At 43.2% G+C, this 12,330-nt stretch overlaps 1 protein-coding gene across 5 annotated transcripts in view; it reads left to right on the plus strand.

Moving 5' to 3' along the window:
• Positions 1-798: 798 nt before the first annotated feature.
• TMA16 (translation machinery associated 16 homolog) overlaps positions 799-12,330 on the plus strand; it is a 46,572-nt gene continuing 35,040 nt past the window's right edge. For 4 of the 5 annotated variants that reach the window (XR_004805297.2, XM_049094362.1, XM_035699272.2 and 1 more), the window contains exon 1: positions 826-984. Coding sequence is in view for 4 of the 5 variants with exons in the window: in XM_049094362.1 (XP_048950319.1) it covers positions 982-984 (3 nt within the window). In the remaining variant the exon portion in view is untranslated. Of the gene's footprint in view, positions 985-12,330 lie in introns of all 5 variants that reach the window. The other variant, XM_025439449.3, reaches the window with a different exon arrangement.

Raw genomic sequence — 12,330 nt, forward strand, 5'->3', positions numbered from 1 at the left:
TACCTTGAATTAGGGCCAAATCTTGGTCATCATCGTTATTTTTAGGCTTACTTTGTAGAACTCTTTTACATTTGCTACATATTTTTTTGTTTGTTTGTTTTACAGGTGGCGCCCGAACAGCGACACGGAGCTACGGAGTAATTTGCACCGGAGGTCTTGCCCGTAGCCAGTGCGACTTAAGGATTGAGACTGAACGGGGGAAATTTTCAAAATCCAAATTAAAATGAGGGGGGGGGGGGGGCAATGAGCCTCTCAGGATGGCCGGGGTCCCCGGGCGGCCCCTCCCCCTGGAAACCCCAAGGACGGCGCCTCGCGCCTCCGCACGGGTCCTGGGGCTGCGAGTCCCGGTGGAGTCCAGGTGGCCGCACCCAGGTGTGCACCCAGGTGCCCGGGCCGCGCAGCCGCACGCCGCTGCTCCTCCTTGAGCCAACTCGGGCTTAAACCCGCTTCCATCTGGGCCTGGAGTCGTGCACCTCCCGTCCGGTTCTCGCACCGCAGGCCCGAGGATGCAGCCGCGGTCCCCGGGCCTCCGCGTCGGGTCAACCTTCACCGCCCGCCGGGGACCGCCCACCTCGCCGCGCCGGAAGCTGTGCCGCGGGGCTGCGCACCGGCCGGAAGTCGCCGGGCACCCGCACGCGGACCCCGGGAGCCCCTGGCCGGGGGCGTCGCACGTCGGCGAGCTCCGCTCAAACGCCAGGCCTCACCCTGGACGCGGGCCTGCTCGCCCTCCGGCCCCGGGGGGGGGCGGTCCCTGCCGTGTGGGGGGTCGCAAGCCGCCCGGCCTAGGGCTGGGAAGTCCAAACACGGGCTCAAAAAGACACGGCGCGGGCTCCCGGGGACGTTTCAGAGGCTCGCACTTGCCCCGCCCCTTCCGGCCGTGCCGCCCGGCTTCCGCGGCCAGCGCGTGTGTGGAGGCCGCGTCTTCCCCCGAGCGATCGCGGTCGGCGGTGGCTCCCGCGGGGCCGCGAGGACGGCAGCGGCATGGTGGGCCCCCGAGCTCTCCGGCGGGCTCCCGTCGGCCGCGGGCGGCGGGGGGGCGGGCTCGGGGTGCTGCGGCGCGGGAAGGGGCCGACGGGCGGGCCCGGTGGGTCAGCGGCGGGGGCGGGGGGGTGTGCGCGGAGGGAGAGTCGCGCCTGCCTCTCCGTGCTCCTCAGCGATGTGGGGCGCGGGGGGCGGGGGAGAAGGTCGGGGAGCTGGGAAGGCGCCGCCGCCCCCGGGCCCGCCCCCACGCCCTCCTTCCTCCGGACGCTCCGACTGTCCTGCCGTTTTTTAGGAGGAATCGAGTGTGTGGTGACGCGGAAGGGTTCGTAGTAAGGAGCTCGCTGGGGAACGCGGGAGGGTTCGTAGTAAGGAGCTCGCTGAGGGGGAGGCGGGAGTGTTCGTAGTAAGGAGCTCGCTGGGGGAGGCGGGAGTGTTCGTAGTAAGGAGCTCGCTGGGGGGACGCGGGAGGGTTCGTAGTAAGGAGCTCGCTGAGGGGGAGGCGGGAGTGTTCGTAGTAAGGAGCTCGCTGGGGGAGGCGGGAGTGTTCGTAGTAAGGAGCTCGCTGGGGGAGGCGGGAGTGTTCGTAGTAAGGAGCTCGCTGGGGGACGCGGGAGGGTTCGTAGTAAGGAGGTCGCTGGGGGACGCGGGAGGGTTCGTAGTAAGGAGGTCGCTGGGGGAGGCGGGAGGGTTCGTAATAAGGAGGTCGCTGGGGAGGCGGGAGGGTTCGTAGTAAGGAGTTCGCTGGGGGACGCAGGAGGGTTCGTAGTAAGGAGCTCGCTGGGGGAGGCGGGAGGGTTCGTAGTAAGGAGATCGCTGGGGGAGGCGGGAGTGTTCGTAGTAAGGAGCTCGCTGGGGGACGCGGGAGGGTTCGTAGTAAGGAGGTCGCTGGGGGACGCGGGAAGGTTCGTAGTAAGGAGCTCGCTGGGGGGACGCGGGAGGGTTCGTAGTAAGGAGATCGCTGGGGGACGCGGGAAGGTTCGTAGTAAGGAGGTCGCTGGGGGACGCGGGAAGGTTCGTAGTAAGGATCTCGTCCATCCGTTGTCCGCTCCAAGGAAGAAAACTCTGAAACCCTCTGGTGTTTCCTTTCCATGAACCTGCAACGTTCAGGAGCCCCTCGGGCTCTGGATCAGCATCTGGATCCCGTATTTAGGATTCCCTTGCTTAAAATTACCCCTTACGTTATGTTGCAAATACGATGGTTTCTTCTTTTTTGGTTTCTGCCTTTTTTTTTTTTTTTTAAACTTAGACTTCATTAGAATAGTCCTTAGAATGATTCCTGACTAGGACACTGTTTGATTTTTTTAGGATACAGTTTGATGAATATTTATTTTCAACCAGTTTTTATTTATTTATTTTTAAATATTTTATTTATTTATTCCTGAGAGAGAGAGAGAGGCAGAGACCCAGGCCAGGCCGAGGCAGCAGCAGGCGCCACGCAGGGAGTCGGACGCGGGACTCCATCCCGGGACCCCGGGTCACGCCCTGTCCCGAAGGCGATGCTGAACCGCTGAGCTCCACCAGTTTTTCGTAAAAGCAACAATGTGAAGAAGCTTGTGGTCGCGAAAGGCCTCGTCCCCCGCTGCTCTGCCCTCCTGCGGTGCGCCGGTCACTTTGCTGCCCCCGGTGCCCGCGTCCCTGCGGCCTCTGCTCTGGGTCCTCCCCGAGCGCGAGGATTCGGCCCAGGGGCTCCCTGCTCCCTGCGCCGCCGCCGCCGCCGCCGCCTGGCCCCCGGGGTACGGAGCGGGCCCCGAGGCAGTGCCACTGGGTCGGTTGGCACTTGGCTGCAGTTGCCCTGGGCCGCGTGGTGGGGGGAGCGCCTTGTCCCACGAAGCGGAGGGGGCCTGGGAGTCTGTTGTCCTGGCAAATTCCCGCCCTTCGGTTTCCTGGTACACGACCCGTGGCTCTGCTCTGGGCGCCCTTGAGGTTAAAGCAGCTCAGCTTGGCCCTGGAGGTTCTCCCTACTTACTCATTCATTCATTTCTCCATCTTTTTATATCGGCTGCTCTAAACGTCTCAGTACAGTTTGGAGTGTGGTTATGGAGTCCCAGAGGACCGAGTTTGACACCTGGCTCTGCTAAAATTTGGTCTTGGTGAACTTACCGCCTCCAGGCCTCAGTTGTCCTACCTGTTAGAGGGGGATGATCCCCAGGAGGTGCCTCGTAGACCTGCCAGGGAAAATCCAGTGGAAGCCACTAAGCCCAGCGTCTAGCACTTAGTAAATACAGTAATAGTAGTAAATGGTTAGCCGTGGAGCTTGTAGTTGTCTAGTCTTGTTACTTTTATTTCTTATTCCCTCTGGGAACTTTCCAAATTCCTGTTTCTTTGTTATACCAAAACTTGATTCAACTAATGTGAACAGTCTTTTCAAACTAATTCATCCCACCCAGTACTTCTTTATTCTGCATGGCAAAAAGTTTTTAGCATATTAAAAGTTTTTAGTTTGGTGTGTACTATGCCACAAGGCACTCCCATATATTCTTTTTTTATATGATCTCATTATTATAAAGTTTAAGTGTGTTTATTTTCCTCCCTAGTTAGATTATAAAACGTTTGAAAGTATGCCATCCTCCTCACTCGATTTACCTTGACATGTAACTGAGGGCATTAAGTGTTCCTTGACCTCACTGCATATTCCTTAATGACAAGAATTTCGTGCTGTTGGACTCACCTATAAATGCAAGCTGTAAATTACTAAATTGTGGTGGTGGTGGTGGTTTTAAATTTAAATTTTTTGATTCAATTAAAATTTTTTTCCTAGCCGCATTGAGATGTAATTGGCTTAGAACATTGTATAAGTTTAAGACGTACAGTGTATGATTTGATATATAGTGAAATGACTTCCACAATGAGCTTAGGTAATAATACATCATCTCACGTAGCTGCCACTTTTAGCAACTTTCAAGTGTATAGGACAGTATCGTTAGCTGCAGTAATCATCTTGTATGTTTGATCTCAAGAACTTTACTCATAACTAGAAGTTTGTGACCACCTTGAAACATTTCCCCCAACCCCAGCCCTTGGCCACCACCAGCTTACTGTTTTTTAGATTCCACATATATGTAAGATCATACAACATTTGTCTTTTTCTGTGTGACTTACCTCCCAGCATAATGCTTTAGGTTTTGTCCATATTGTTGCAAATAATAGGATTTCCTTTTTTATGGCTGATTGATATTCCATTGTGTAGGTATATATATATATATATATATTTTTTTTTTTTTTTCTTTATTCACTCATTTGTTTAAAGGCACTTAGGTTGTTCCATGTCTTGGCTCTGATAAATAAGGTTTCAGTAAAGAGAGGTGCAGATACCTCTTCAGTGATTTTGTTTCCTTGGATAGATACCCAGGAGTGGAATTGCTGGATCAGATATTCGTTCTATTTTTAATTTTTTGAGGAACCTCTCTGCTGTTTTCCATAGTGGCTGTATCAGTTTTCATTCCCACCAATAGTGCGTAAGTGTTCCACTAATCCCATCCTCTCCACCACTTGTGGTCTCTCTTTTTGATAACAACCAATCTACCGGATGTGAGTTGATATCTTACAGGGGTTCTGATTTGCATTCGCCGATGATTAGTGATTGGACACCCTTTTATGTACCTGTTGGCCATTTATATATCTTCTTTGGGAAAATACGCTTTGCCCATTGTTAAATCTGATTATTGGTTTGTTTTGCTACTGAAATGTATGAATTTCTTATTTATTTTGGGTACTGACTTCTTATCAGAGACAGTTTATAAATATTTTCTCCCATAGAGAAAGGTGCCTTTTATTTATTTTATTTTATTTATTTATTTTTTTGAGAAAGGTGCCTTTTAATTTTGTTGATTGTTTCTTTTGCTGTGGAGAAGCCTTTTAGTTTGATGTAGTTGCTCTTTATTTTGGGTTTGTTGCTTGAGCTTTTGGTTTCATATCCAAAAAAATATCATTGCCAAGGTCGATGTCAGAGCTTTTCCCCTATGTTTCCTTCTAGAAGTCTTATGGTTTTAGGCTTTACATTTAAATATTTAATCTACTTCGAGTTAATTTTTGTGAGTGATGTGAGGTAGGGTTCAATTTCTTTCTTCTACATATGAGTATAGTTTTCCCAACATCATTTATGGAAGACTGTCATTTTGCCATTGAGTGTTCTTGGCCATATATGTATGCATGGGCTTATTTCTGGACTCTCAATTCTGTTCCATTGGTGTTTGTGTCTGTTACTTCACCTCAATCTTAAAGAGATTACCTGCTGACTTGCTCTTGAGAGTAAAAGTAAGGACATGTGTTAATGAAAAGCAACCTAGTATACAGCCTCTTTTTGGAACAATGTTGTATGTGCATGGTTTAAAAAAAATCAGATGGTAAAAAATGTTTGTACATGAAAAGTATATTAAATTCGTATTACTGTTGTGAAAAATTAACACTAATGTAATGGCTTAAAACAGTACAGATTCATTTACCGTTGCATATCTGGAGATCAGGAGTCTAAAAGTGAGTTTTATTCTTCTGCTAAAATCAAGTGTTGACAGGACTCTTCTCTTTAAGAGGCTCTTCCTCTAGGGAAGGCCACAACCCCTTCTCTTGATAATGATTCTCCTTCCTCCTCGTTATAAGGACCCCATTGGGCCCATGTGGATAATCAGGGTTAATCTCCCAAGTCTCAAGATCTTTGATCACATTTCCAATGTCCCCTTTGCCCTGAATGATCAATTATTTACAAGTCTGTGGAATTGAGGCATGGATGTCTTTGGAAGGGAGGTCAGATTTCCTACCTACCACAAGTTTTCCTCCAACTCTGTTAACTTAATGCTTCAGTTCGCCTGAGAAACAGTGACCGTTAACAGTTTTTTTAGCCATTTGGATATTTCATATGCATGTACCAGCATATATATATATATATATATATATATATATCCTCTAACTCCCCTTTTTATACTAGACACACTTATGCCCCTTGCTTGTTTTCTCTTAGCTTTTTTTTTTTTTTTTTTTAAGATTTTAATTTATTTATTCATTAGAGACACACAGAAAGAGGCAGAGACACCGGCAGAGGGAGAAGCAGGCTCCTCATGGGGAACCTGATGTGGGACTCGTCCTTGGAAATCCTCATCTAAGGTTCATGCCGAGTCAAAGGCAGACTCTTAACCACTGAGCCATCCAGGCATCCCTGATACCCTAATTTTAGAGATCTATGTGAGTTCTGCCTCTTGGGTTTTTTTTTTTTTTTTAAAGATTTTATTTATTTATTCATGAGAGAGACAGAGAGAGAGAGAGAGGGAGAGACACAGGCAGAGGGAGAAGGAGGCTCCATGCAGGGAGCCCAACGTGGGACTCGATCCCGGGACCCCAGGATCACACCCTGGGGTGAAGGTGGTGCTAAACCGCTGAGCCACCCAGGCTGCCCGCCTCTTGGGTTTTTTTTTTTTTTTTTTACAACTAATAACCCATTGTTTGCTTTTACTTCAATTTGTTTAACCAGATCTCTGATGGATACTTAGGCTGATTCCATGCTTTTCTTTTACTACTGCAAACACTGCCGCATTGATTATTCTTATGTTTTTTGGTACATGTGTGAATATGTACCTCTATAATAAATTAATAGAAATAGAATTCCTTGGTCAAAAGACGTGTGGTTTTTATCTTGATAAGGTCTATCAAATTGTACTCCAGAAGGAGGGCATTTATTCATGAGACTGCTTATTTATGAGACCACTAACTCACCCACGTTCTCGGTAATGCAGTGTTGATAATTTTTAAAATCTTTTCTAGTCTTATATACTAGAAATTCTATTTTATTATAGTTTTAATTTATATTTCTCTTAAGGTAGACCACATGTCTTTTCAATATTTTAAAAACATTTGTATTTATCTTTCTGTGACTTGTTTGTATTCTTTTTCCTGTTTTTATTTTGGGTTGTAGGTCTTTTTTTTTTTAATTTTTTTCTTTTTTTTTAATTTTTATTTATTTATGATAGAGAGAGAGAGAGAGGCAGAGACACAGGCAGAGGGAGAAGCAGGCTCCATGCACTGGGACCCCGACGTGGGATTCGATCCCGCGTCTCCAGGATCGCGCCCTGGGTCAAAGGCAGGCACCAAACCACTGCGCCACCCAGGGATCCCCTGTAGGTCTTTTTCTTAATGATTTTATAAGTGTCCATTATATTGTAGGTGCTCATCAAATACATGTATTTCATCCGAGCTTAGTTCTAGTCTGTTTTCTTACTCTTTTACTGAGGAGAATCTTATTTCCAGTGGCTTTGAGGTACCACCTATATCCTCAGGTCGTCCCTAATTTACATCTTCAGCAGAGATCTTTTTTCTAAGTGCCAGACTAGTATTTATCTCTACTTTACTTAACTGTTGCTCAGGCTTCTTGAACTAATGTCTAAAAGTTAATTCTTGATGCCCCTTGTCTCCATGTGCCATTTCTATCCTAATGGTAATTGGTGATTCTGACCACGTGGTTGCTTGTCTTGCAAACTTGGGGAGGCATCCCTAACTCTCCTCCCTTTCCCTAGTCCTCCATATTCATGTCCTGTCATTGTATTTCAAATGTTGCCATTTCTTTCACACCTTCACTGTCACCATACTTAGGCCACTTGACTGTTCAGCTCTTCTTAATGGCCTCCGTACTACTAGTAGTCTCACTCTTTACCTCCTTCCAAACTGTTCTTTGTACAAGCATCTTGTGTCATCTTTTTTTTTTTTAAACAAATAGATCTCAGGTTATTTCTTCAGGGAGGCTTTTCTTGATTTCCAAAAATTAGGCCCACCTATTATATAGTTTCAGTGAGGATCCTCTACTTTCTGGCCATTTTTCTGGACTTTTAAGTAAAGTATATAGTTATTTACAAGATAACTAGATTGTAAGCTCCATGAGGGCAAGTCCATGTTCTGATGCTGATCCTGGAACCTTAGTTCCTATTCTAGTACCTGGTAATATGTGCTCAGTGATTCTTAAAAAAAAAAAAAAAAAAAAAAAAACTAATCTAGCTCAAGATACAAGTGTAAAAAGTGGTAGCAGAGAATATGGGAGAAAGGTTAATTCTGACTAGGTATTTGTAGGTAAGTCTGGAAATAAAAGAAGTTGAACTTGATGTTAGATTTTTTTACATGAAAGATAAAATTGAAACCTGCATGAGAGAATTATTAAGATATTCTTAAGGAGAGCAGTGTGTATGAATTATTAAAATTATTTTTATCTGAGATAATTCACACTTTTGATAATTCACACTTTTAAAGACCATTTTTAATGTTTTTAATTCACAGGTAGTTTAATGTACAGTGGGTGCTTAGCGAGTGTTTACTTGGGGCATCATCTTTTTTTTTTTTTTTTTTTTTTACTTCTTTCAGAGTATTATTTACAGCCTGATATGACGTGTTTATAGTCGTTAAGGAGCCACTGTTGAGAAGTGTAAATGACTTTGTAAATGTTAAATGACTGGTCAACGCAGTATAATATTAGGTGCTACATGGCAAATACCACCAAAGGAGAAAGGTTCTCAGGCCCAAAGGAGTTTTTCTTGGGTACTTTAAGGAGGAGATAAATTTTAATTTGAAATGGCCCTTGAGAATTGGATAGGGTTTAGAAAGGATTATGTGCTGAACCATTAAGTTCCTACTGGAAGCCCTAACTAATGATTGGTCATTGGTGTCATATTTATCTGTAAAGCAAGGAAAATGCTCTGGATTTCTTCATGGTATATTCACTGCCAAAATAAAGAGCAGCTTCTCTTAATTAATCCATCTCATTTTCATCATGTCATTAGTGTTGAGTGACTTAGTATTATCATATTTTGAAATTTATTTTGGTGTTTAAAATGTTACACTATAAGCTTTCTCAGTTTTAGGTATGACTTTTTTTTAGGTATTTGTATACCTTTATGTACTCTAAATGTGTTTGGTGTAATAATCATTTTTCTAGGTTTCTAGTTACACTGGGTAGTCTAAATGGCATTTCTGTCTTTTGTTGAGCCTGGATTCTTTGATGACCTTCGTGGTCTTTTAGAAAACGTTCCTTAAAAAAAAAGAAAGAAAAAATTCCTTTTTGTTTATGATTTTAACAGGAATATTTGAAGCATATTGCCCCTGAAATACCTTTCTATTCTTTTTTTTTGTTTGAATAAACTGTTTATGTGTTTTCTTCTGTTCCTCTCAATTACAAGTCCAAATAAATTTTCTGAAGTAATTCCTAAAGATTGTAGGAAGGAGCTACTTTTAATATTTCTTTCTGACTGGAATATTTTTGTGGTGCCAGAAACTTTTCAAAGTAAGCGTAGTTATTCAAAACAGTGCCTTAGTTATGCTTTGGAATGGAAATGCTGTTTTTGTCTTTTTTTTTTTAAGATTTAATTCATTTATTTATTAATGAGAGACAGAGAGAGAGAAAAGACCAAAGACAGAGCTGATCATGAGCAACCGTGAAGGCCAGAGTTTTTTCTAGTCAGGCAAAGGGGCTACATTTGTAGTGACATTAGGCTTTAGCCATCGTTCCATTCAGTCCTTGGTTTCCCCTGCACTGTGCTAGCGTTCTTCAACTTGGGCATCCAGATATTTGACTCAAATCATTTTCTTTATTTTTAAAGATTTTATTTATTTATTCATGAGAGACAGAGAGAGAGAAGCAGGCTCCATGCGGGGAGCCCGACATGGGACTCAATTCTGGGTCTCCAGGATCAGGCTGAAGGCTGAAGGCTGAAGGCTGAAGGCTGTGCTAAACCGCTGAGCCCCCAGGCTGCCCTTGTATTTTTCAAAGTTGAAACATATTTTTTTTTTTAAGGATTTATTTATTTATTTATTCATGATAGACATAGAGAGAAAGAGAGAGAGAGAGACAGAGACACAGGCAGAGGGAGAAGCAGGCTCCATGCACCGGGAGCCCAACGTGGGATTCGATCCCGGGACTCCAGGATCGCGCCCTGGGCCAAAGGCAGGCGCCAAACCGCTGAGCCACCCAGGGATCCCCTCAAAGTTGAAACATATTAATCTTCTATAGAAAATACACCTCAAACTCTTTCCTCCACCCCTAGTTTTATATGTTTACATTCTGCACTATTCTATGAATTATTAGTTGCTCTACAAATAAATTTGGAGAACCCCTGACTGATAGAGATTAATTGCTTTTCAGTTAAGAGATATTAACTGATTTTTAACTTTTCAGTTAAGACATTTTTAATACGTTAACATTTTGATAAGGTTTTACTGCAGTTTTTCCCTATTGAAATATTTCTTTTTTATTTTAATATATTGAAAAACATGAACATGTTTTAACATTTAGCAAGTTGTACATACTGCTGTGCCTTATTATATATTTATACCCTGCCCTGAGGCAACCTTTTCATGAATAATACAAGGAACCACAAACTACACCTGAATCAGAATAGAAGTTCAATTTCTTTGTTTCTTCTTTGTACTGAGTCTGGGAGGTTCTTAAACGGAGACTTCTAAAAGTGATGAGAACATTATCATACTCCGAGGCTATGAAACTATTTCTTTTTCTAAAGAAAGTTTTTATTGAATCTTTAAAGGAAGTTTTTTATAGACTTGGACATACTGCTAAAACAATGTTATACCTCTGTAACTTTAGCTGTTAAGTTTTAGCAGTATCAGTAACTTTTTCTTGGGGGTTCTGTGACCTTTTTCTTTTCTTTTTTAAAGCATTTTATTTGTTAGGATATGTGGAAGAAAGTTACCTTTCCAAAGAGTAAAACTTTGCTTTATTATTATTATTTTGTCTTCATTAGTTATCTTTTTCTTTAGTCATTTGTAAGAGGCAACTCCTTGCCCATTCAAGTTTCATCATGAGATTGCAGCAAAATTCAATCATAGCTTGAGACTCCACTTATATTTCTATTCTCTTGCTTTTTCCACCACATCTGTAGTTGGTTCCTTCTTCTGGGTGAAGTCTTGAAACCCTTGAAGTCATTCATGAGGGTTGGAATCAACTTCTTCCAAACTCCTGTTCATGTTATATTTTGGCCTCTTCCCATGAATCATGAATGTTCTTCATGGCTTCTAGAATGGTGAATCATTTTCTGAAGGCTTTCAAGAATTTATTTTGCCCAGATTCGTAGAGGAATCACTGTATATGGCAGCTGTAGCCTTATAAGATGTATTTCTTTAATAAGATTTGAATGTCAGAATCTCCTTGATCCATGAGCTACACAGAATGGATGCAGGCATGAAAACAATATTAATCTCATTGTTTCCATCAGAGCTCTTGGGCCACCAGGTACCTTGTTAGTGAAAAGTCGTATTTTAAAATGAATCTTTTTTTCTTAGCAGTAGGTCTTAACATTGGGCTTAAAATGCTCAGTAAACCATGTTATAAGCAGATGTATGTTTCATTTATAGAGCACAAGCAGAGTGATTTCCCATAATTCTTAAGGGCTATAGGATTTTTGGGAATGATAAATGAACATTGGTTTCAGCTTAAAGTTACCAGCTGTATTAGCCCCTAACAAGAGACTCTGTCTGTCATCAGAAGTTTTGAAGCCGGGCTTTGACTTCTTTCTATTTATGAATGTTCTAGATGGCATCTTCCAGTAGGAGGATGTTTTGTGTACATTGAAAATGTACATTAAAGCTCTTTATAATAACTTGCAGCTTCTACATCAGATTTTTCTGGATAACTTGCTGCAGCTTCTACATCAGCATTTGCTGCTTCACTTTGCACTTTTATGTTATGAAGATGGCTTCTTTCCTTAAACCTCATGAACCAACCTCTGCTGGCTTCAAACTTTTTCTGCAGCTTCCTCACCTCTCTTGGCCTTCACAGAATTGAAAAGAGGTAGGCCTTTCTCTGGGTTAGGCCTTGGCTCAAGGGAATGTTGTGGCTGGTTGGATCTATCCAGAGCACTCAAAACTTTGTCTTTATCAGTATTAAAGGTATTCTGCTTTCTTATCATTCCTTGTTCGCTGAAATAGTACTTTAAATTTCCTTCCAGAACTTTTCCTTTGTGCTCACAACAGGTCTGGCTTTTTGGCCTGTCTCAGCTTTGGACACGCCTTCCTCACCAAGCTTAGTTGTTTCTAGCTTTTTATTTAAAGTGGGAGATATATGACTCTTGCTTTCACTTGAACAGTAGATATCGTTGTAGGGTTAGTATTTGGTGTAATTTCTATGTTGTTCTGTCTCAGGAAATAGACCTGAGAAGAGGGTGATAAATGGGACAATGGTCAGTGAGAAGAGTCAGGACACACACAGCATTTACTGATGAAGTTTGCTTATTATATAGGCACAGTTGATGGTGCCCCAAACAATTACAAGAATAACATTAACTGATCACAGACCACCATGACCCATCTAACAATAATAATGATAAGGAAATATTGTAAGAATTACTGAAATGCAACACAGAGACATGC

Source organism: Canis lupus, chromosome 15, assembly GCF_003254725.2.
Source record: "Canis lupus dingo isolate Sandy chromosome 15, ASM325472v2, whole genome shotgun sequence".
NCBI classification, from domain to species: domain Eukaryota; kingdom Metazoa; phylum Chordata; class Mammalia; order Carnivora; family Canidae; genus Canis; species Canis lupus.